The sequence below is a fragment of the Filicampus tigris genome, chromosome 5, assembly GCF_054856515.1.
Source record: "Filicampus tigris isolate MCC_2025a chromosome 5, RoL_Ftig_1.0, whole genome shotgun sequence".
Classification (NCBI taxonomy): Eukaryota; Metazoa; Chordata; class Actinopteri; order Syngnathiformes; family Syngnathidae; genus Filicampus; species Filicampus tigris.
Window position 1 is genome coordinate 15,087,455 of NC_141221.1, and position 25,545 is coordinate 15,112,999.

Below are 25,545 nucleotides of genomic sequence, written 5' to 3' on the forward strand. Positions count from 1 at the left end.
CTGCACAGTGGACCAAACAGAATATTGAATACAAAATCCTTCCCCACACTTTCAAGTCTCTCCTCACTGCATTTCCAGCCTGTTTACACTATTTGGCTCCAGAGTTATCACTCTGAGATATTGACAATCCACAGTTTAAGATCAGTCCACAAACCTTGTTTCTCACTGTTCAATAATTGTGTTATAACTGCAGTGAGACAAGGTAAGATGTTGTGTTGTTGACGTGGTTGTGACAAAAACGAAGTCCGTTGATACTACAATTGCTGCTCCAAATGAACCTTAAAATGTTCTCAAAACTGTACGACCAATTAAAACTGAATATGATTAATGAAGGAAAACAAATGCTGAAGATTAGCTGGCCAAATGTCTTTTAAGACAACCAGAACAGTTCAGTTGCAATTGATTCAATGGCCTGAGAATACAATACAATGATCTGAATGAATGAGAATATTCACAGACAGAGTGGGTTAAATAGCATGTTGACAAAATTATTGTATTAGTAACCTGAGAGGGTGTATCCATTTGATACAATCATTTAGCTGCTAACACATTAAATAATTGTTGACGTTCGACTTTCTTAAATATCGTCAGTAGTGTCCTTTTCTCACTCCACTTCCTGCTTGTAGACGATACTATGAGCTGATTGGCTGAGCCACGGCAATGGGCGCGGCTTGCATCCCTCGCTGCTCGGCCTCCTTTTCTGTTTCCTTTTTTTCCTGCCTCTTGCTGCTTGCGTGTGTGCTGCAGCCGAGCGGGGCGCATCTCGTTGTGCGGTCGACATGACGGCCAGCATCCGATACAAGAGCCGGATTCCGGTTAAGACGGGTGAGCCTCATTTCGGTCTTCCTCTTTGCTCTCTTTTGGAAACTGTTTGATTTACTAGAATCGCTTCGTTGTGTGTGTTTTCTGGGCGTCGCTGTGCATCCTTGCACCTGCTACTCCTCCCCCTCCTCTTCCATCCTTGAATCCATCGTGTGTATCGTGGCCCACAGAGGAAACCGCTGAGGTAAGACAGCATTCATTCTCGTTTTTTTTTTTCATTCGGTTTATGGAATTTCATTTCTCTTTCGTAAGGATGATTTTTGTTCCAAATGCATTGTGAAGGATGCTAGGAGGAGAGGAGGAGGGGTGATTGTGGTGGTGGGCTAGGTTTCATTTTTAGAAATGGAGCAGCATCCATTATGCCCATCCTCTCCTCCTTCAGCCATTATCATTTTGTCCCTACTCCGTTTTTTATTTCTTTTTAGAAAAGAAACAAAGCTATATAGCCTGCAGGTTTCTGTTGACCCTGGCCTGGACCCCCACCCTACCTCACCTCCGCTCACCCTACCCCCCCCCCCTTAATGGCTAATTATGCATTCATAATAGGCCAATATTACATTGCACTATGAGCCTAACAGTGGCATATTTACAAATAAATAATTTATCTCATTGGCTCAAGTAAAAACAAACCTTAGAATGGAACGGAAAATTATATAATTTGGTTGATTGTCATTGATTGTGTGCTGTGGTGGTCCACTCGCTCGACTTCGACTTCCCACTTCTAAAAGGGCATGAATCTAAATCTCTTTATGTGCCCAACTGTTTAGCTGTACAAGGTGCAGCTTTTTTTTAGTTTACTTTTTTTAATATACTTTTTAATTTTTTTGTTATATATATCATTTTAAAATCCAATGAAGAGATGGATGGGTGGATGGGTTTACAGGGTATTCGTAATGTCCGGACACATTGCCATTCAGGTATGCACAAGTGTATGCAGAACATAATTTTGTTGCATTTGGCTCAGCGCAGATTTTAAGATATATATTTAAACATTTCGTTAATAAAATAAAATAAAATTGCATGCTTGTATTCTATATTCATGCAGCAGTAAATCCGTAAACGGTCGGATTTCAAGAGCTGCCGTCATGTACCGTGTAATATGCACAATGCGACAGTAGTGCAAGTTAGTGAGAGTCTAAAATAGCATTGTCCTTGTTAGCAATTTAGCAGTCTAATGGCTTGGGGGACAAAGCTATTTGGGAACCCCGCACTGAATTCTGCAAAACGTCTTTCTAAAGGCCAGCAGGGAGAACACACGGGGGTGCAAGAAATCACGAATTGAGCCCGATTGACACCAATGTTGCATTATTGCATCAAGCTCATGTCTTGCAAAGAGCATCAACTTTTTTTTTTTTTATCACAAATCGTAATATGTGATTTACAAATACTGCAATTGAATAAAATAATGTTGAGAATGTCATTTCTTGAAAATATGTATTTTGTCTGCCCCTCTATCCAGACATCAAGTTTACTATTGTAGTTTGCATTGCTGCATCTCAGCGCTTTTTCCTCCAACAAGTGCAATTTTGCTTATTTTTATAACAATATGCTCAATCAAGCTGCTGTATGCACAGATGATTATGTGATTATGGGGCGGCTGAGAAGGGTGCTCTAAGGACACAATGCTATTAACTGTTTAATGACAGGCTCACAGCGGCCCAAATCTGCTTAGTCCATTATAGGCCACTCATTCAAATACTCAAAAATTCAGAATGTTAAAGTAGAAGTCAACTCAAACATATACTTTTCAAGAATATGTTCCATGCAGGCCCACCAGTTGAAACAATGCATTCTGATAAATATTGCATTTGTGGAATAAGAGTTAATCCACCTGTATTTAGCCATCTCTAGGGGCGGCCATTTTGTCGCTTCTGTCGACAAAAAATGACATCACAGTTGCATTGTTTCAACTGGTGGGCTTGCATAGAACATATTCTTGAAAAAAATATGTTTGGGTTGACTTGTTTAGAATCAGAAAATGATTATTGTAACAAGGCCTATGAGGTATTACATTAATCAAATTTACAACATACTTTGCTGATTGGCCAAGAGGAATCACATGGCTCTCCTTCCTTTTCCAGTGGCCTGAGGCATCTATGATCTTAAGGTGCCAGATGTAGTACCTTGCCCTACAAACAACACAAGATACAGTATAAGGCAGCCTGCTGCATGCCTCGCACATTTAGGTCACAGCCACAATATGAATGTGAACGCTCATGTGTGGGTCATGTGACTGGAGGCATTTCCAAGGATGAGAAAATATGCACTAGAGTAATACACTATGTATGTTTCAGGGTTAGTCACTTGGTGTGTGTGTTGCACCAGAGGATAAAGTGACTTTTGACCAGTAAGCAAAGCTTTACTGAAGATGTGGAGTCTAAATCAGAAAGCCATTCCTGCCAGCCCAAAAACACCCCTCAAAATTCTTTATCCATCCATCCGTTAATTCTCCACTGCTTATCCGGGGTCGGATTGTAGGGGCAGCGGCTATGCCCACGTCACTTGCACGGCTGACTACATCATCCACAAGTGGAGATCTTGCAGTTTATGTGCCAATGCTATGCGCGTACTCCAGTGAGTCTATTTCTGTCTCCGCAATGTCAAGCCGGCATCCACTGTGACTGCCGTGATTTGAATGCAAATGGGGATGCCGCCACGATTAGTCGGGAAAATGCTACATTTTATCCCGCAAGGGCAAAGACGGACAAGTTTACCTGTACAAGGTCTAGAAATATACCAAAAGACAGAAAGCTCCACCCATGCGCACAGATAGACTATGGTTAGCGTTGAGGATGAAAATAGGGCCCTTTGTAGTGAAATATTTCATGCTAATACTAACGGGGTTATAACTATGCCACAACTGTGATGCTAATTTCATTAGCCTGGCTGCGGTGTTTTGTATTGTGTGTTAGCATTAAGCTACTGGACTTTTGTAGGGTATGTGGTTTGTTTAAATACAAACACAAAAACTCAACACAAAAAAATCCGCCGAGCAACAGTCACTCGTAAATCGAGAACGGGGACACCTCTGTACTTTTGCGAGCAAATTGAGATTACATTTATGTTACAGTGTGTACTTTATGTGACATTAAGCCTCTTCAATGTGTCCTTGCTCGATAAAGGTTGGAAAACACTGGTGTAAATCTGATAGTTCCTCATTGAAAGGTCTCCTTGATGCGTCCGTATCTTTGGAGTCCAGGTGTGAGTTCCCATCCTGTTGTTTGTGGGCTGCTGTTTAGTCTCCTGATTGAATTATGACCCCCTACAGTCCCTTTTCCTGGCAGATAAGCCAGACAGACAGATTTTGTTCTCTCACAGAAAATCACACTTGGACCAAATCCAGTTCATCCACAAATCATTTTGTGGTCACATGGTATCAGCACACACACACACACACACACACACCCCCACACACACCCGCACACACACACACACACACACATGCACGCACACACGAGTGTATGAATTTTGCTGGAAAACCAGGATTAGTATGATGGCTGCCAGCATTAAATCCAACCCAACTGCTGTACTGTATTTTAATATTTAGATGACACCATATTAACTTTGTGACGTTTTTCACATTTTTCCTGGTGTCACTCCCGCTTATCGCATCCCATCTGGGCTGTTGTTGGACTATGCAGACCAGGAGAGCGTCCAAAATAATGTTGCTCGCATTTGGTGGATGTTGACATCACTTCCTCTGTGCTGTGGTAACGCGTTGCCAGGCAACAGTGTATTTTTTTTTTCCCGATGTGAAGGAGTGGATGCCACCGGAGTGACCCGTCAACAAGCTTGTGTGGTGTGAGTTGCATGCGTGGGCGTATGCTCACTGGGCGCTTTCATTGCTGGTTAGAATGGATTTTGATTTTGGACTATTCAAGTGGTCAAATGGTGTTTTTAAGAGATGTGCTGTTAAATGTGTCTCTGCAGTCACATGCAGGGTTGCTGTTATTGAAAGGAATGGATTTTTTTATTTCAATTCAGTTCAAGTCAGTTATTGCTTTTATTTTCTTTGTAATTTGATTTAAATGTAATTTTGCGGGTCGCGCTGCAGCTGAACAGTTGGGAGATTGATGGATGGATTTAATTGTATTTTTAATTTCAAAATGGTAATCTAATTTTAACTTTAATTCAAAATATGATTTCAAATTGTGTGTTAACTTTTATCCAAAGTAAAAATCTGTATTTTTATTTTCAATTAGTTTTCACAAACATTCATTCATTATTTAATATAAAAAATATTACTTTTCATTTTAATTTATTTGGGAGTTTTTATTTTCTCTTAATTTTGTATTTAATTCTTAATTTGGATTTTTTTGCCCATTTAATTAAATTTTTCTTTTATTTTCAATTTAGATCTAATCTTATTTACCTTTAATTTTAAATTTACTTTTCATTTGTATTTCTATTTTCATTTTTCTATTTGTTAAATTACATTGTTTATTTGATTTCATCTAATTTTTATATCAACAAAATTTTAGTTTTATTTTAGTTGTCATCGTAACTAAACCGAAATGAAAAAAAAACAACCTCTTTTTATTAACTGGTGACTATCTGGAGGAAACACATTATAAGTCCCCTGAAAGTAATATCATGTCATGAAAATGTCAATGCCTCTTTATTTAGCCAACATAGCCACTAAAACACAAACAAAAATAAATATTTCACAAATAAAGTAATCAAGAATATTTAATTGATTGACATCCTATGTCGATTTAAAGATTTAAAATGTTATTTTATCTCTTTGTAGGATCTTTGTATCGGTTATTCAAAACCCGTCATTTTTATGTTGTTGTTACAAATTTTCCATGCATTATGCACCTTACATTTTCCAATACGGTATTTTGGTTCTTTATCATACTTTGGAAATGATTTATCGTTTATTCCAGAGAAGAAGAGCTGCGTGTTGGAATAACAATGAATAATTGATTGATTGAGGAAAGCTTATCAAGTATTCTATTGTTCTCATCGCATTTGATTGTCTCCCCAGGAGCAGTGAACAGATGTCGAATGCGATGCATTTACATGACTCTTCTCCTAAAGTGGAGCTTGAGTGTGCGCAAGTGGGAAGGGAAGTGGAAGTCTTCAATAGAGAATAGTGGAAGACTTTTATGTTTGCCTTGTGATGTGATTACACTTCGGACTACACGCTCTTCAAAAGCCAACGCTGCTGGCGAATGCTCATCTGTGCATTCAATAGAACTCAGTGCAGCTCTGCTTACCTTTTGGCTTAGGCAGAATAGAAAGGGCACAATCGTTGGGGATGGGGTGTTTCAGTATGATACTATTTCAGGCAGCGTAGACTGGCTATTGCTTGAAAGTGACTCTGGATCTTCACCCAACCTTTCTGCTAATTTAATGGGCGGGGAAACTGTTGTTTCATTCGACGGGTGAGCAAGCAGGCCAGGGGTTCAATGACTTCACTTTTTTTTGTAATCGACGTTGTTGTTGAGTTGATATCAATTAATCGATGATGGCATTTATCTTTTTTTCAGTCGTCAATTCACCGTACGTGCTTTCGCCTCCAAACTCAAGCTTGCTCGTTCACTTTCCCCGTCGTCCTCGGTTGCGCTGGCCTTGGATGCGTGGCTCAAGATGCCTTTTTCCCCCATACTTTTTAATTATTATTATTATTTAAGGTATTTTAATCATTTTTTAAAATCCATTTCACTCTATGGTCCTTTTAGTTATTTCAGAAAGATACTCTTTATTTCTTTACATTTTTACTGGCTTTACATCTTTTATTTATAAATGCATTTAAATGTTGTCAGTGTACGTTATTTTAGTTAAGCTTTGACGCTGACCCACATTTCCCGACACGCTGAACAAAAATCCAGAGCTGGGCATTATACTACAAAGCGTCCGTTGAATGACGGATAGACGGACCGATCCGTTACATGGGCCAAAATCCAAAGTGACCAACGCGTTTGGTCTGCTTGATAAGATTCGGATTACAGCCCTGTGGAAGTGCCTGAGCTGTAGTTTAAATCCCCCAAAACGTATGAAGATTATTATATAATATTTATCAAGACATTGGATATGTGTCCAAAGCACAGAGAGGTTATTTTGGATGGATGTTGTGTTTTGTCAGGAGATCAAATCCCCCACTCAGAGATCTTAATCTGCTATTTGTGTTGTTTACAAAGTCAGCGTAATATTGAAGCGGTGCTAGGATGTTTTTAACAGTTAAAACAGAGTTTGAACACAAACAATGCAGCAACACATGTAGACAGATAATAACTGTATAGTAAAATGTGTGACACCTTGTATTATAAGTATTACATTGGCGATCCCTGGACACAAACAAACAACCAGTGTCAGACTTCATGTATTTTTCCCACCTTTTTGCTCTGAATGTAGAAACTCGGCTTCCCATCCTAGTATGGCATCGCAACTCCGTTCGTGCAGTCACAGGCCAGTCTTACGTGTCAGTCATCGCAGCAAGCGCCACTCATTAGTTGGTTCGATCACCCAGTGTATATGCGGACATATTTATTTATGAATCCATATTCATTTAGCAATAGAGAAATTTACTTTACAATGACAAATAAAACTGTATAAACAGTTCAGACTTTATCCTTGTAGTAATTTGACTTTATTCTCTTAATTCTACGATGTCATCATTGTCATCAGGCAGCAAAACAAAATGTTTTGTTTAGATTTAGCTCTCAATGCCTGAAACTGCCATGTGGGGACACTTCTTTCAGATATTTTTTTCTGTGTTTCTGGCCTGCGTCTCAAGAAGAGAGCCTCTTGAAAGAGCGCCTTTCTTGGACCCATTTCAATATCAATTGTGTGTTTTTGAATCAACGCTCACTGCTGAGTTTTATTGTGGCACGGCTTCCTACGATGTCATGCCTTTGAATGAATGAGAGAAACATCGTGATGGCTGCCTGTTGAGCTTTGGATCTTTGCCTCTGTCTGACTGTCTCCGTTGACACATTTGTTTGAATGTGCACACGAGTGGAAGAAAATAAATCTTTCTCTTTAGTACTGAAGTGATTAAGTCATTAATATGCAACCGTTCCGCTAATCATTTAAGACCCTTGAATACAAATGTTTGCTTGTGCGGGCCTCTGAAATGTAAGCAATTAAGTAGCGGTAAGAACATAAAATAAGGATGTGCGAGCATGTGTGAGACAGCTGGGCTCTGAGACAAAGAGTCTTGGGGCGTTGTCTGCCGTCATACTATTATAGTACATCTGCTCCTTTCTTTTATGAAGACGAAACACACACTAATTAGCACACATGTTGCACTCACTCCACTATCACCTAAACCAAAACCCAAACAACTAAAGTCTAATGACACAATAAACTTGTGTTGATTGAAGTCAAGCCATACACACACACACACGCACACGCACACACGCACGTGTGCGCACAAAGCTATGACACAAAATTAGTTTGAAGAATCATCTTTATTGTCATGACCTAAATGTTCACAAATCGCGGGTCTCAGGTTAATGGTTTCACTATTTGACGGGTTTTTGTGGCATAGTTAACTCTATTTTGGTGTGACTCTCGTTTATAGCGTGTGTAGTTGTAATTCTACTATCGACCTCGAGATGGCAGTACAGTTATTTAGTTTGAGATGCTGTATACTGTATTGGAAAGGAGAACGAAACAGGAAGTCATGTTGCACAGCCTAATTTTTGTATTTTTTATACCTACAGAAATTGATAGCTGTATGTTCATTTTGTAATGTACATCATTGGAAAGGAGTACCGATATATATGGTGAGATAAGTTTGATAGTTTGGGAAAAATGGGATTTGTTTACTGAAAAACAGTAAAGTGAAAGTTTACCTTGACCTTGACCTTGAACAGTTTGTACAAAATTGTTTGTGTTCTCCATCTCTCTGAATGTATATTCAAGATGACACATGTTTGTATTATTTTAAAAGTGTGTTTGTAGACAAAAAAACACAAAGTAACATCCATCCATCCATTGTCTATACCGCTTATCCTCACAAGGTTCGCGGGATTTGAATTGCGGGACGTTCTCAAACTTTACACCAAGTACCACCTATTAAAGTACTTCATCAAGTGCCACAATGTCCAATCATTTTTGATGCATTTTATGTAATTTTTTTATTTTCAGTCTAATTTCAACTTTAAATACAATTTTAATTTGTATTTTTATTTTCAAATGTAATTTTTGTTTAAGATTTGTGTATATTTATTTTTATCTAATTATTTTTTTTCACTCTTTCACTCTTTCACCAGTCTCTTCATGATGTGTGTGCACTCACGGTCGACAACGAGGCGCTCTAGCGAAACCATGCCAGCAAACTATCCGAACGGAAGATGCATTTGCGTAGCCACAACTAGCTAGCTAACGGCATGTCACAATTGCTCCAGATCACCGCTGTTGCAAACAAAGTTGCTCGTTTTTATATAGTGGGGAAGGGGTCCAAGTGGGCCACAGGTTTGTGGTTGTGTGTGTGGATTCAGTATGTGCCCTGTGATTGGCTGTGAGTGCAATGTTTCCTTTTGGTGTGGAGTACAAGTGAGCAACTCACTGGACGTGACATCCTAACAGGGTGTGCCTGCTACTTGGTGGGAAAGAAAAAGATCTGCTTTTTTTTTTTTTTCTTCAAAGACGCTGCCCACATCATATGTGCCACGGACACACCCAGCCCCACGCCCAAACCCACCCACACACAACACTGTCACATCTGGAAGAAATCTCCTGCAGCCTTCGTTGCCGCAATATCCACCCCCTAAATCCATAGATTCACAAGAGAGTTAACAGTTTCTGTGTTATGGAAAGTTGTTGCGCAACTTCTAACTTGTAAAAAAATTGGAGTGTGCATGGTGGGATACACTGTGGTCATCTACAGCCAGTAGTGAGAAATAAGAAAATACAAATACTCTGTATTTAAGTAGATTTTTCAGGTACCTTGACTACAGTGGTGCCTTGACTGAATATTTTGGGGGATACAAGTCGTCGCTTGGCTGATTTTTTTTTTTGTCTTAAGATAGGAGCAAATATTTGAGGTGTGCGTGCTTCAGACCCCCACCACTAGATGGTGCTAGCAGACTTTACAAGAATCATCCACCATCAATGCACATTGGTTTCATCATGTCATCTTCCAAACCGCTTATCCTATACAGGGTCGCGGGGAGGTGCTGGAGCCTATCCCAGCCGTCAACGGGCGAAGGCAGACTACACCCCGAACTGGTCGCCAGCCAGTCGCAGGGTAACATTGGTTTCCTTGCAAGGGAAAAATCAAAGGCCTTTTCTCATTATGAAGAACGCATGGTATGATCTTGTGAACTCACCATGTACAGTCTTCCTAAGAATGTTCTTTCTAAGAACGTGAGTCTCTTAGATTGGAACGGCTGTGTACTTGTTCACTTGTTAACGCCCCGACTCTGACATATTCCCGTGCTAGCAGTATCCAACCGATGGATCCTTGGTTTCAGCAAGATGGCAAGAGTAACATTCGGGTATTCTGTGGATTCTTGGTTTGTTTGTACTTTCAATTGAAACAGTACTTGGGCCATGACTGATGATGTTTCACGAGATCACAAGGACGTAACAACAGACAAAAACATGAATTGATAATCGGCTACTGTAACTTGGTTGTGTTCATGCACCATTAACATGGTTTACCAACTGCTAAAACCCCCCACAGAAGAACACAGAAGGAAAGGACATTACGTAGGTACCGGCCTTTTTTTGTGGTAATAATACCTGTTTGCAGGTTATGTGGCGAGCAAATGTTACTGTGTGATTTTACTCTGTACGACAGCTTTGAGTGCATTTTTCAGGCTTTTTTCAGACTTTTTTTTTTTTTATGACACAAGTTAAAAAAATAAATAGGTAAATAAAGAGAGGAAGTCAACTGCAGTTGAGATCTTGATTGATTGAGATTTTGGGGTATCATAAGGCAGAAAAAAAATAGGGGCATCAGCAACATGGAGGAACATTTTCAAATGTAAGCATAGCTAGTTGTTAGCTAACTGCATGCTGTAGTGGTAGAAACGGGCCTGGCAATAATAACTAGGCGTTTTTAAGAAAGTAGCCTACTTTGACGTTGTCAGCTACAAAAATGATTCATGGTGAATGCATTGTGCCCATGCTAACCTAAAAACCAGGTGGTCTGAAAAACACAAACAAGTAGCCTAAGGTGTATTTTTTTTTTCAGTTCTTATCATTAGCTAAATTTACCATTTGTTGTTATGTAGTTCACAAAGCATAAATGGCGATCCAACACTAGAGTTAGGCTGGGTTAAAAAGCAAAACAAAACAAAAAAACTACGAACACTGTGTAGGTTAACACAAGACTGGGAAACATTTTTTTTGTGCAGATAGGTTTGTTTTGTAGAAAGTAATCAAACGGCACACAATTGACAGCAAAAAAAAATATTTGTTAGTTTTAGTGTCTGTACTTTTACATTTACTTATTGGGGAAGTTTGCAGTGATAAGACTGCTAGCAAAATTTGAATGTTGCCTCACTTCTTTTCCCCCTCCCCGCTTCGATTCTTTGACCAAAGCCCCCACTAATGTATACGATCACGATTCTTGATACAGCATACAGTATCCAGCTGCAACAAAACAACAGCGCTAGCAACACTTAAGCTAGCATTAGGGCTGTCAACAAGTCGACATAATCACGTCTGCTACACTGGCAGTGTGATTTATTCACAATAATAAAGTGTTAAAATATACTATATGCATTTCTACTTACTGCAAGTACAGAGACTGAGTACTTTTGTCACTTCTTTCTACGTTTTTGCGTTTCTATTCTTTGTTTAGACTTTAGTCTCCAATTCAATGTGTTTTGTTAGAATGATAATGTTACTGTTTCTCAATGAGACCGGCTTGACTGGTGCCATACATCACCACAAGGGACTGGATATAGGATGAAATTGTGACATCACTGAGCATGTGGACTAACAGGTTGACTTTCCTCACAGGTTGATCATTGTTATGACTGCAGGTCCATACTCGCAGCCGGAGGAGCTGTTAGCGGATTCATGTGTTGTTTCTACGAGGGCCTCGATCTTTGCTCCTCTTCCTGCTCGGACAGGTTCTCTCTCGATCGCTCCTTCTGTGTGTCAGGCTGAGCTCAGCAAAGCTGAGACTCCTTCCGAAGGGGAGGGAGCACACGCCAAATGAATGAATTTCTTTGAGGCCTTTCCCTGGTTTCCTCCCACAAATTGGCACCTCTGCTCCCGCTTTGCCTGGCTTTCTGTTTCCCTCGGCGCAATGTGAATTCCTGCGTACCTGTCTGAACAAGGAGTGCTGTGGTGAAAGAAAAAGACTGTAAAGAAAAGGAAGAAACAGGGAAGATCGCGGAAGGGGGAGTTTATTTTGCGTGTGTTGAGGCGTCCCGTTTGCCGTATCCCAATCCCGTCGGATTATTCTTTGACTGGGTGGACACGTCGGCCAGCAGCTTTGGTGCACTTATAGCATGGATGCCATCATGCTGCAGGAGAAACTAGTGGAACGACTCCTGTGCCCACGAGTGAGAACGGCCAGACAGAAGGTAAAAAGCTGGAATAGTCGGTGGTGTTTTATATGGAATGAAAATTGGTGGGGAAGCATCTACTTAGGTTACATACAGGAAAAGTACAGTTAATTGCTCTTAAGGGCACTCCCACTATCACTTATCATACAGGTACTGTTACTATTATACTATTATTATTATTATTACTGTAAAATGTGCATTTTCCTTATTTTCTTTGGAACTTGCTTTTATATTTTAATTTAGCAGAAGTAGCAACCAGAGATTGCCTTTTTGTGAAGATGTCAAAAAATGTCCGAAACAATTTCCTTCACTTGCAACATTTCTCACAACTGCACCCGCAAGTAGCCCATTCGCCACTCCTTCGTTTGTGGAATTTGTTTGCGCATAACACATCTAACTAGGGGCAAAACATTGCACAAATCATACTTGAAGGGGTAGTCACTTTCCATAAATGGGGAAAGACAAGGAAATTCCTGCTTTGGCTGGGAATCAAAGCCAAGTCAACTGATTGGAAAGCAATATATGCTAAGCACTATGCCACCAATGCTTTGTGATTGACTGACTGGCGCTTTTGCCCAAGTAGATTCTCAACTTTGGCAAACCGTGGGCTGTTCAAGGATTCTTTTTTCACCACAGTCCCCTCTGCTGGACCCTGCCCCACTTCCCCCTTCATGTAAATTCCAAACAGGAAACTGTCACAAGTTAGGAATTGGCTGCCAAAATCTTTTGGATCAACTTGTGTCCTCCATGCGGTGTCGGCCCCCTCACCGGTGGTCTTTATGCGTTGCCATGACAACGACAAGTTCTGTATCAAAACGCCGACTGTGTGTTTGCACAGTTGCTTCTTGTGAGTGAGAAGTTTTTGGTCAATGTGGCGTCTGTGTGCGTGTGAATGTTCTCTGCTGTCATACAGCCAACCTCTGCCTGAGTGTATTTATATCTCCACACAAAAACTGATGTGGTGATGTTCTGCCGCAGAGCGCAGGAGAGAAAACCCACAGAACTTTGCTACTTTACAGGTTGGCAACCCAGTCAAGGCAGAATTCGGTCTTGCTTCTGTGCAGGGTTTCCTCCATTTTTTTTCCGAACGAGGACGAGCGCTATAGAAAATGGCTGGCTGCATGGATAAAGTGCCTGTAGTTGTGATGTTAGTCCAAGTGGCCACCAGATTTGATGTACTGTATTTTTTCATCGTGACGTGCCGAACTTGTGTTCTCAGGGAGCCACTTACAATGATAATGTCAGCTTGCTATTTTAAAGCTCGGGCCGCCGCTGCGGTTGAACTGTGAAAAGAAATTGAGTGCAGCGTCATACAGTATGTGTGTTTGCCCTTCTGTAAGTGTGCAGACGTCTTCATGGTTGACGGAGAACAATTTGTATTTTGGCATCTTTGATTCTTGACAGGGAAAAGAAGACAAAATAAATGAATCCAACAAGAGTGGCAATTGGGAAGATGATGTGAGACGGTCATTACCGAATGGGTGGACTATGTCATTTTTATTTTTCACATCACGGTTGGTTCCATTGCGGGACTAAAATGTATGCATGTTTTTATAGAGCTTGTCTTCATCACAGGTAAGCTGGAGCCTATCCCGACTGATTTTGGCCTACATCCTGGACCGATCGCCAGCCAATAGCAGGGCACATATAGACAAACAATCCATACATTCCCACCCAGGGGTGGGGTGGCGATCGGGAATGTCGGGAAAATATGTGAATTTTCCCGAAACGCCGGTGTATTTCCAAGGCGGTCCTGGCCTTTACTGCGGGAAGATGTTTTGATATGCAGGACAGTCAGTCCAGATTGTCAACAAAATGTAAATGGTCGAACAATATTCCTGCATCAAAACAATAGCTCTTGTCTCCACTCTTTTGATTCACGGAGGTAATCAAAGAAAAAAAAAAAGATGTACCTGTGTTCCCCATGCAAAGTGACGCATGTGTCTTTTGTGTTTCCTAGGAGAAGCAGTATGTGGGCTTCGCCACTCTGCCCAACCAAGTCCACAGGAAGTCGGTGAAGAAAGGCTTCGATTTCACTCTTATGGTGGCAGGTCCGTTTGGCTTCTCAACAATAAGGACAATATTCTATGTATTAACAAATCAACTACCTTTACATCAGTGCTTCTCAATTCTTTTCTGTTACGCACGCCAATCCTCAACTATCATGTCTACATTTTTTTTATATTGTTTAATCTGTTTACTGAGCAGGCGAATCTGGCATGGGCAAGTCCACTCTGGTCAACAGCTTGTTCCTCACCGACCTCTACAAGGACAGGAAGCTGCTGAATGCCGAGGGTGAGTCTCGTAATGATCAGCCACGTTTTCACTGCTGGCTGCCTGATGGATGTGCTCCCAGGTCTGCTATTTATATCACAGACTTTCTCTTGTAGTTGTGACATTGTCACACGGCCACAGACGGTGGCTCCTTCTTATCGGCTTTCTTCACTAGGAGCTCAAATTGCATTGAGTTGCTTAGTGGCGCACCCACGTTCAGCAATGTCGAATATGAAGACATTCATGATGCAAACTAAGTCTGGTTTATAACTATTTCTTGAAAACACCACACACTGATGGGGCTCATTTCAATTTTCGGCCATTTAAGTGGAGTGGTGCCTTGAGATAAGAGTTGAATTTGTTATGTGATCACACTTGTAACTAAAAAAAACTGATATATAAAATCGTTATTCCTGAATGTCGACTGAAAATGACATCACAGTTGCTCAGGGCTCAGACAACGACCAATTGCGACTCACCTGTTTTCTGAAGCTGAGCTATGATCGGTTATTATCCGAGCCCTGAGCAACTGTGATGTCATTTTCAGCCGACTGAGGTGACAAAATGGCCGCCCCCTGAGATGGCTAAAAATGGGTGAATTTCTCATATTCCACAAACGTAGTATTAATCAGAATGCTGTGTTTCAACCAGTAGGCCTGCATAGTACATAATCATGAAAAAAATATGTTTGGGTTGACTTCTGCTTTAAAGAGTTATAACACGGCCGAAAATGCAATTAGCTCGTCTATAGCATCTTGCATTATGTGTTAGCATTAAGATTATATAGTTCTCTTCGTTTTATGTTTAGTTTAACAGTAAACTTGAACTGGGAATAATTGTGCACATTCTGCCAAATGGTAGCCTGTTGCAGTGAGTTGAGTTCACATCTGATAAGAACAATAAGATAATCTCTGAGATCAAAACAGCATTTTTATCTTCATAAAGGCAGACGTTTATTACAGTATGCAAGTGTACATATTGTGGTGTCCATTGAATGTCTGGGATCCTTTCCTTGCCCAATTGTCCTGACACTCACTTTTTTCATCATGTCGCCTTGGTGAGCAGAGCGCATCAACCAAACGGTGGAGATCATCAAACACACCGTGGACATCGAGGAGAAAGGAGTCAAGCTCAAGCTCACCATCGTCGACACGCCGGGCTTCGGAGACGCCGTCAACAACAATGAGTGGTGAGCTGGAATTGCCCCACTTTGCGCCTCAAGAAGCTGTGAACGTGCTGATGTGTGTGTGTGTGTGTGTGTGAGCGTGTAGTTGGAGGCCCATCACAGACTACATCGACCAGCAGTTTGAGCAGTACTTCCGAGACGAGAGCGGCCTCAATAGGAAGAACATCCAGGACAACCGGGTCCACTGCTGCCTCTACTTCATCCCTCCGTTTGGTCACGGGTAGCTACATACACGCGCGCACAACACAAATGCCCGCTACAGGGAGGCCATCGGGGTGAGCAAGACCTCCCCTGTTGTCCTAAATAATATCAGACGCACTGACCTATATTTACAACCTGAAGCAGTTTTTTTTTTTTTTAATTGAATTAATTTATTCCCCAACAGTCTATATGTTTTGTTTTGTTTTTTAAAGGGTAAAGTCAACCCAAACATATTTTTTTCAAGAATATGTTCTATGCAAGCCCACTAGTTGAAAGAAGGCATTCTGATAAATATTGCGTTTGTGGAATAAGAGTTAGTCCACCCGACATCTGAGGGGGGGGCCATTTTGTCTCTTCTGTGAGACTGAAGATGACGTCGAAGTTGCTCAGGGCTCAGGTAATGACCAATCACGGCTAACCTGCTTTCTGAAGCCTAGCCGTGATTGGTCGTTACCTGAGCCCTGAGCAACTTCGACGTCATCTTCAGTCTCACAGAAGTGACAAAATGGCCGCCCCCTCAGCTGGCTAAAAACGGGTGGATTTTGCTGCTTAACACTGAAGGCCAAGGTAGCAAATGCACAGCAGCCCACTGCCACACGTATGCCAACTGTGCATGTGTTGGCTCAGGTTGCGGCCAGTGGACGTGGAGTTCATGAAAGCTCTGCACGAAAAAGTCAACATCATCCCGCTCATCGCCAAAGCCGACTGCCTCACTCCCAGCGAGATCAAGAAGCTGAAGGATCGAGTGAGTACGACCATTCGTATGTTGACGCTGTGGTTAACACTCGGTCTGATTGCAGTTTGTGTTCGTGTGTGTGCAGATACGAGAAGAAATCGACAAGTTCGCCATCAAAGTTTATCAGTTCCCTGAATGCGACTCAGATGAGGACGAGGAGTTCAAGCAACTGGATAAAGAGCTGAAGGTGGGCATGGACGGCTTTTCTCATAATGCAACTTTTATTTTTAACCCTTTAAATTTCAGTTTGTTTGCACAGTATGCAATTTGTAAATCACTGGTAGTGGCTGGATGTTGGGTCACAAGGCTGAGTACCAAATGTTTTTCTTACAACTAATGCTAATGGTGCTAAACGTGGAGACAGACAGAAAGCAAATTGTTTCTTTTTCCATTGTATGCATTGGAGAAAAACTGTTGCAAAATCCAATTAACTCATTCACTGCCATGGACGAATTTATTTTTTCAAAGTCCAGACATTCAATCCCAGGAATTTATTTATATATTTTAAAATATTTTTCAAATGTTAGGGTAAAAGTGGGTCTGACTGCCTGGCAGTGAATGAGTTAACTATCTACCTCAGAGGTTCCACTGGATGAAAATCAAAGGTGCAAATCCAAAGCTGTACGTGTACGTGTGTGCAGGAGTGCACCCCGTTTGCGGTGATTGGCAGTAACACAGTGGTGGAAGCTCGAGGGCAGCGAGTGCGAGGGCGACTGTACCCCTGGGGAATTGTTGAAGGTGCCTTCATCATTCATTTTTTTCATTTGGATGCCGCTTCTAAAAATGACTCGTGTGAAATGTGTTTCCGCTTTGCAGTGGAAAACCAATCCCACTGTGACTTCGTGAAGCTGAGGAACATGCTGATCCGCTCGCACATGCACGACCTCAAAGACGTGACCTGCGACGTCCACTATGAGAACTACAGAGCGCAGTGCATACAGGAGATGACGAGGTGCAGTGGGTTTTATTGCACGGCAACAAGCGGGGCCGTCAGGGGATGTCATTCACCGTTACGTCCCTCGCTTTCTCATTCTTATCATATAATTGTACTAAAACACCATCGCACACTGTAAATAATTACTGTGTAAAATAGCAGTGAATTACTGTTAGTCAGTAATTTACTATTTTACAATGCGCCTATTGTAATTTATTTGAACAGGGGACATTTGGGGGGGATTTAACGGAGCACCTCATCTAAACAGTCACTCGGATCAAAGATCGTGACCACACAGTGATAGGGAACAACGTGGCTTTAATAGCACTCTGATCCATTCCAAAAAGATCAATAACAGACTCAATCCTGGCGCATACACGACAACGAAAATGGCCCGCATCTGCCGCTAACTGCTAACGGCTAACAGACCTGAACTGATACGTCTTCCAAAGGACCCCTTAGCCGTCCAAGAATATGCCCGACCTAATTCAACGTGGGACCCATTAGCTGCCCAAAAATATGCCTGGCGCAAAACACACAAATTAAACAGTAAAACAATGCCTGCATAAATGAAGCAGTAATGAGGAATTTACAACAGTATATTGCCTAGAATAACAGTGGGTTGTGTAGTAATTTTACACCACATATGTTATTAATTTTAACAGTACTGTATTTGGGGCGGCACGGTGGTCGACTGGTTAGCACGTCCGCCTCACAGTTCAGAGGTCGTGGGTTCGATCCCGGCTCCGGCCACCCTGTGTGGAGTTTGCATGTTCTCCCCGTGCCTGCGTGGGTTTCCTCCGGGTACTCCGGTTTCCTCCCACATTCCAAAAACATGCATGGTAAGTTGATTGGACTCTCTAAATTGCCCCTAGGTGTGATTGTGAGTGCGGATGTTTGTCTCTGTGTGCCCTGCGATTGGCTGGCAACCAATTCAGGGTGTCCCCCGCCTACTGCCCAAAGACAGCTGGGATAGGCTCCAGCACGCCCGCGACCCTTGTGAGGATAAGCGGTATGGATAATGAATGAATGAATGAATGTATTTGGATTACAGTACATGACAGTAGGATAACGATGTTATGGTATTTTTATAGCACAGGCCAATTAAGATATTAAATCTGCTTTGTTATAATAATAATAATAATAATAATAATAATAATAATAATAATAATGCATCCGGTTTATATGATGCTTTTTTTTGTCACACACTCAAAGCACCGATGATGGATATTTATGTACTCGGACATTCACACTCTGGTGACACAAGGGCACATGACTCGGGCAGAGCAGGATTCAAACAGCGGACCCTTCTGTTGCTGGGCCACCCGTAGGCAGAGAGAGCAAGTTTGATAAATACCGTGTCCCTTCTTCGTGTCTAGACTGTTTTGTATTCACCAAAACAGCGCGCACACAATCACATTGGTTCATTTTAATGCAAGGCGATGAAAAAAATAACTGGAATGTTTTTCTGTCGAGCGGTGGAGATAGGAATGTGGTGCCAACCAATCACGGCTCACCTATTTTCTGAAGGTGAGCCATGATTGGATGATTCTCTGAGCCCTGAGCAACTGTGATGTCAATTTCAGTTGACAGTGAGTGACAAAATGGGTAGCCTGAGATGGACAAGAATGGGTGGATTTTACTACATAAATGCTCTCATACACACCGCTGATTTTTTTCACTCATATACACACCTAAATCGCTCTCATATACTCATGTACCATATTTCTGTATACCATACAAATAGATTAAAGTGTTACATGTGAGAGAATTTCAGTAGTGTTCGTGAGAGTGTTTCAGTTGTGCACACCAAAGCGATTGAGCGGGTGAGTAAAAAATTCCAGTAGGCTACTGTGTGCGAGAGCATTTCAGTAGAGTGCATGAGAGTGTTGCTGTAATGTCCCGTATATAAGTGGGGGGAAAAAAAATCTGTGGTGTGTATATGAGTGGAAAAAAAACAGTACAGTAGCTTGCGTGAGAGTGTTTCAGTAATGTGTATGAAATGAGGGAAAAAGAAACATTTCGCAGAGCTTAATTTACTGGAATTAAACGTATCCTGAAAACAAATTCTTGTCAAATTTGTATTCACACATGACCGCTGGCCACCCCTGGCTACTACATAGCTCTGCCACTGACTATATTGTAAATGGATTAAAAGGATGGGCTTCTCCCTCTAAATTGTGGGCCGCTCTCTGTCGGAAAATGTATGAAAATAATAACTGCATGGGCCCCAAAAACCACCAGCCCACTGGGCATCTGCCCTCTATGCCAGATGGCCAGTCCAGCCCTGGTAGTGCTTATGAGAGCATCTCACTAATGCTGCATATGAGAGCATTTCCTATATGAACGGAAACAAATTCAATGGAGTGCATGAAAGCGTGTCTCATTAGTGTTTGAGACGTCACCCTGTATTATGTTCTTGTTGGCCCCTCATACAGGCATGTGTGTTTTGTACACAAACCTGGTAATCCCGTACCTGTTGATATTTTTGCATTTCAGTGCTGACCCGCCCTGTTCTTTTTCTCCCAGTAAACTGGCGCAGGACAACCGTATGGACAGTCCCATCCCCATCCTGCCACTGTCCACTCCCGACGTGGACACAGAAAAGCTGATTAAAATGAAAGATGAGGAGGTAAGAGGACAAGATGAAATCCCTTTCGAATACAAGGAGCGGCCATTGTTCACTGCTTGCATTGTATTGTGACAGTGATGATCAGAATCACAATTTTTATGCCAAGACTGTGTGCAGCGTAAACAAGGAATTTATTTTGGCATAATAACCAAAACAAATGAAAGGAAACAAATTGTACACTTTAGTTTAATTGTTTCGCTGAAACCTTCTTCTTCTGTATGTGATCAGCTGAAGAGGATGCAGGAGATGCTGACTAAAATGCAGCAGCAGATGCACGAGAAAGACTAGCAAGGACAACACAACATGGATTTGATTTTCTTGTTGATTGGCTGTACATTTACATTCAGTTTGGTGCGTTTGTATAGCTGGTCTGCCTGGATCCCTGTTTTGTCCGAGGCTCCCCACCCCGACCTCCAACTATGACCCCCCAGCACTTGCCCCAATTGTGCTTCAACAAAAGCAAAAGGCTAATTTAAATCCCTTATCAGTGTACCTAATTTATAAATACAATGCTAAACTTTTTAGGGATATTTTGTCAGGGTATGACTGTGTGGCATTTAGATTTGAATGGTGTTTTTTATTCAGTGTGTGAGGAAGTGTGTTTGTGTTATTAATCCTCTTCCGGTGTCCATAATATCCCCGTTTGTCTTTGCACAATTGCTTTCCATTTATTTAATTTCATCTGAGGATCATAAGGAATGCATTATTTATATTAATTCAGGATCCGGAGCAGCTTTTTTTTTGTCATTGGTTGGCTGGTTTTAGAACTGCACTTGCCAGACGTCAAATGTTAACTGTGAACGCACGTAATAATAACGACGACAGGGTTCTTGCGTAAGCATGCTGCCGCTACTTGTGTCTGCTTGATCTCCGCTGCTCCATACCTGACGTTTTACGCTTGTGTCAAAACCTTATCTGACATTTTTTTGCTTATGTGGACGAGCAAATACTGGAGAGTTGATGCTTTTGTTTTTTTTGTTTTTACTTTTTTTTGGAACATTTGAATTGTGCCCATGAAGAAGAGCAGTGTGTGAATGAGTGCCAACAGAGGAAAAGTGCACCTTCCTTCTGTCCAACTTGACAAATAATAAATGTTGTTTCTCGTCATTCTGTAAGTGGTTGCTGTGAAAAAGTTGTCCGTCCTTTCCGGTTGTCACAGAGCCTGTGGGGATATTATTTTTGGAATCATTTATCTTCTGCAGCCAGTCTTCCTTCATCCTGACACATTACATAGGCATACATAATAACGTCTGTAAGACTTGGGAAATGTGAGCATTTAGTTTTGGTTTTCGTTTGACAATTATTTGTTCAAAAGACATACATGATGTAGAATAGTTTTTCTCTTTTTTTCAGTTTAAAATTTTTTTCAGTTTAAAATTTTTTTCAGTTTAAAATTTTTTTTCGCGTGTTTTTTTAACTTTAGGATAGAGAGATGTGGGATGTCCGTAGAGACTGATTTAAAAATATTAGTACTGTACTGATATGATTCTGAAAAGTTTTTGTTGGGGTGGGGGGGCGTAGGATCATTTTTATTGTATTCACTTTTTACTGTATACAAAAAGTTTCATGGTCAGTTCAACAGTTATGTTCCAGTTCTAAAAAAAAAAAGTCGTGGAAAAATGTGTTGTTGCAGTCAGCAGGAAAGATTTTTAAAAACGAGAAAAAAATATATGCACGTTTAGAATCACTCTCAGATTGTGCTCGGCTCTCTCTAGTGGCATGGGAAAGAATCACTGCCCAGCCACATTTCAGTTGTATGTTCGAAACATTTGCATTTCATCGTGAAGACCCATTTGTTTAGGAGAAATTTTTAATGAAAATTGAGCTGCAATACATTTGATTGAATCTTTGAAGAACTTTTTGGAGCGCAGTGTTAATGTTCAAACTGTGCATGATGTTACAGTGGCTTACAGTAATGTTCAATATACATTTTAGGAATCAAACCTCTGTACTGCTTTTGGTAAACGGCCTAATACGCTACTGTATTTTAATTTTGGTCATGATGGCGCACTTGTAGATTTAAATATTGTTTTAGGTTGTACTTGGTGTAAAAAAAACCAAAAAAAACCTGAGAACCACTCCATTCAGTATATAAAATAATTTAAAAATCACTAGTTATTCTACGAGTACAAAGACTGATCACAATACTTGCACAATCTAATGCTATCACCTCATATAGCAAAAAACTTTTGATGCAGCGCTTGCATTGGATGTAATGTAATTATTTTGTGCAAGTGAACCTAGTGTAGTGTCTAGTTGTATTTACGTACCAATAATCCAACTGAATAAAATATTGCTGAAAATTGCTTACGTCATCACACTAGATGTCGATCTACATCGATTAAGCTCTACGTTTTGATTTTCAACCTTTGGAGGGAATGTAAAAATTTACAAAAATGGTGAATTAAACATTTGCTGTAGTCGTAAAATAATGACCAACAGCCTATTAGGAGATGAACTAGCATGAACATAAAGTGAGATAGTGCACAGCACACATCCTGTTAGAAGTCTTTATCAGTGAGGGCCAGCCGGCATCATCACACTCCCTGTGAAGCTGACGAGAGCAACACGCCTCTAGAGGGACGACATACAACACTCAGAGTAAGTTGCAATTATTAGCTTTTCACCAAATAAATGGAGTACTTGGTAGCATCCAGAACTAAGGCCAGTCATATCCAATTCTAAAAACGAATTAATATTGCACCATCTGGTCATGCATTTTCTATAGTGTTTGTTCTCTTAGGGTCCCAAGAGAAGATCGCTTGACATATGCAGACAAAAATGCATTCACACTCACATTGACACAAATTGTGTGGACAATTTAGAGTCTTCAGAGAGCCTGTTTTTGGACTGTGGGAGGAAGTCGGAGTACAAACTCAAAGGCAAAGGCCAGAGCCAATATTTGAATCCTGAACTATGGAATTGAAGAAAACTTGCTAAATATTAGTCCACTGTGATATCAATAGATGGGCAACCAAACACAAATTATGCTTGGTTATTTTATGTAATGTCAGTATCACAAGAAGATACGTCCATGACTTCTCCATTTTGCCCCCAAAAAGTAGAGATTTTTCATTGCATGTCTTTATTGAATCAAGTAGATGTTTTGCTGTTAAAAATGCAATGAAAATATATAAAACATTTTTGATTGAGTATTGTTCTATTATACTACACTCAAAAAACTACTGGGTCAGGAATAATCCAATTTGGGTCAAAAATTGGACCGGCGCACTACTTGGGTAAATCTGACAGATCTTTCTTGTTTTTTTTTTGTACAAAACACCCCCCCATTTTTTTTTTCCAAATCTTCCAAAGTCAGTTCAAATTGACCCAAGTAGCAGGTCGATTACATTTTTGACCACATTTGTGTAATTTTTGACCCAGCAGTTTTCAGAGTGCAGAAAAGCATTGGGTGTGTGACATGCCAAAATCATGAAAACGCAATGAAAAAGGTTGAATAAAAATAAAGAAAAAATACATGTAAAGAGACTTATCATTGTACTAGTATGTGGTCAAATGTTTGGCCACTCAAGACCTCAGAGTTTCATGATTCTGCTGACTGTGCGATTCCGATGAGGACCCCAAAGGCCCGTTACAGTCATATTGTCCGATATGTCCATGTCGACAGCCAATCTTGCATCCACTAGTGCATCGTGCTGCCCTGTTGCGTCATATTTGTCATAAATTTAGTTAGGGCTTTGGCACCTGCATCACCCTGATTTTGCAATAGAGTCATGACCTGGATGACAGAGAATCATCACCATTAAGCTTGTTTCTCTCTTCAGTTGCTCTTCAGTCATTCTTGAGGATGAAGGAGCTCCATCTTCTCTGTCTTGTCATCTTTGGAAGTCAAAGCACATTGGCATGCCCCCATCCCTGCACCTGTCATGGCAGCCAGGTGGACTGCAGCAGCAGGTTTCTCACCTCCTCCCACCTTCCCACCATCTTCCCTGCTGGCACCACAGAGCTGCGCCTTCACAACAACCGGCTGACTACCCTCCCGAACGGGATTCTGGATAAACTCTCCTCCCTTCACCACGTCTCCCTGCACGGAAACCCGTGGACGTGTGACTGTGGCGTCTTTTACCTGCGAGCCTGGCTGAGACGTCGGCCTGGCGGAAGTCCCTTGGCCCAACCGCAGGTCAACTGCAGCTCCCCTCCCCACCTCAGAGGGAGGCTGGTGGAGTATCTGACCGAGGAGGAGGTGCTGGGATCCTGCCACTACTGGTACTGCGACCTGGCTTTGATTTCGCAGGCCTTCCTGTTTGTGTTTGTGCTGGTGCAGGCCATGCTGCTGGCCGCCGTCATCGTATTCCTGAGGAGGTTTGAGAAGCTCTCAAAGGAGGCCAGGAGGACCAAGGAGGAGAGCCTCACAGCGGGGGAGGCTCAGAGGGAAACTGTCTATTTGCCTTTAACTGACAGGAGCAATTGAAATTGCTATGTTCAACGCAAAAATGGCAAAGAAGAAAAAGAAAAACAGAAGTATTTAACATACAAAGGGATTTTTAAAAATGTCTGTATAAACATGAAATATTTTAATGGTTGTTGACCCTATTATGGTCTTGACTGGCCTGGAACCCATGCAAGCTCATATTCACACCTGTGGACATTTAAAATCTTCAATTAATTTATGCACGTTTTTGGAATTCAGGTTGTACAAAACGATTTGAGTCATAAATAAAGTATTGATAAAATTGACCAATACCAATGTGCGTATAGCTGGCGTTGGGCCAAAACCTCCTAAGTCACATTTCGTTGAATTTCATATTTTTTCAAAAATCTATACTATTGGTCAGTCCACACACATGGGTGTTACGCACATTATTGACCAATCGAAAGTGTTGAAAATGCTCTCTTTCACGATGCAATGCTAAGGTTGAACAAACTTTCCAAATTTGGGGTCTCCTGAAAATTCGGAGGCACAGTGCAAGGTTTTGGCCTGACACCAGCATGATACAGTACAAGTTGTCCTGCATTGTATTTTAATGTGTTTAACATTGGTCACTCAATGGGATTTTGTCACTTTTTGTTATATTGTTAATAAAGTCATATTAACAGAACCTGATGTTTTCCTAAACTGTTGTTATCGGGTAAAGCTGAATTTCCCAAAGAATCTTATTTACAAAACACGTAAAAAAAATACATTTTGCGGCGCTCACGAGTCAGAGAGAGAAATGAAAATATTTAATTCAGTAAGCAGAATAGATTACAATTTAGTCACATAATCACAGGTGCAGGCAAGTCACCAGTCGGCACATCATGCACAATCACGGGGTCGTA

At 41.1% G+C, this 25,545-nt stretch overlaps 2 protein-coding genes across 3 annotated transcripts; both read left to right on the forward strand.

Moving 5' to 3' along the window:
* The first annotated feature begins 700 nt into the window (after window positions 1–700).
* On the forward strand, window positions 701–21,372 carry septin5a (septin 5a). Of its 2 annotated transcripts, XM_086032091.1 has the most exons (12): window positions 701–825; window positions 993–1,006; window positions 14,263–14,353; window positions 14,511–14,597; window positions 15,642–15,765; window positions 15,848–15,982; window positions 16,591–16,708; window positions 16,785–16,886; window positions 17,341–17,437; window positions 17,516–17,651; window positions 20,163–20,265; window positions 20,494–21,372. In XM_086032091.1, the coding sequence occupies exons 1-12, from the start codon at window positions 780–782 to the stop codon at window positions 20,551–20,553; spliced, it is 1,113 nt and encodes a 370-aa protein (XP_085888217.1). In that variant the 5' UTR covers window positions 701–779; the 3' UTR covers window positions 20,554–21,372. The 2 variants fall into 2 exon arrangements, with proteins under 2 accessions (XP_085888217.1, XP_085888216.1); XM_086032090.1 differs by lacking the exons at window positions 701–825; window positions 993–1,006 and adding an exon at window positions 11,780–12,320.
* A 159-nt stretch (window positions 21,373–21,531) lies between these two features.
* gp1bb (glycoprotein Ib platelet subunit beta) lies at window positions 21,532–25,325 on the forward strand. The gene is made up of 2 exons (XM_086032093.1): window positions 21,532–22,866; window positions 24,051–25,325. Exon 2 carries the CDS (start codon window positions 24,074–24,076, stop codon window positions 24,695–24,697), a length of 624 nt encoding a protein of 207 aa, XP_085888219.1. The 5' UTR covers window positions 21,532–22,866; window positions 24,051–24,073; the 3' UTR covers window positions 24,698–25,325.
* The last annotated feature ends 220 nt before the right edge of the window (window positions 25,326–25,545 follow it).

Bases quoted from the DNA above. Each gene is read 5' to 3' on its own strand.
- septin5a (XM_086032090.1), top strand. From the start codon at position 12,246: ATGGATGCCATCATGCTGCAGGAGAAACTAGTGGAACGACTCCTGTGC. The intron at 14,354-14,510 runs GTCCGTTTGGCT...TTTACTGAGCAG, and splicing joins TTTCACTCTTATGGTGGCAG to GCGAATCTGGCATGGGCAAG. The intron at 15,983-16,590 runs GTAGCTACATAC...GTGTTGGCTCAG, and splicing joins ATCCCTCCGTTTGGTCACGG to GTTGCGGCCAGTGGACGTGG.
- gp1bb (XM_086032093.1), top strand. From the start codon at position 24,074: ATGAAGGAGCTCCATCTTCTCTGTCTTGTCATCTTTGGAAGTCAAAGC.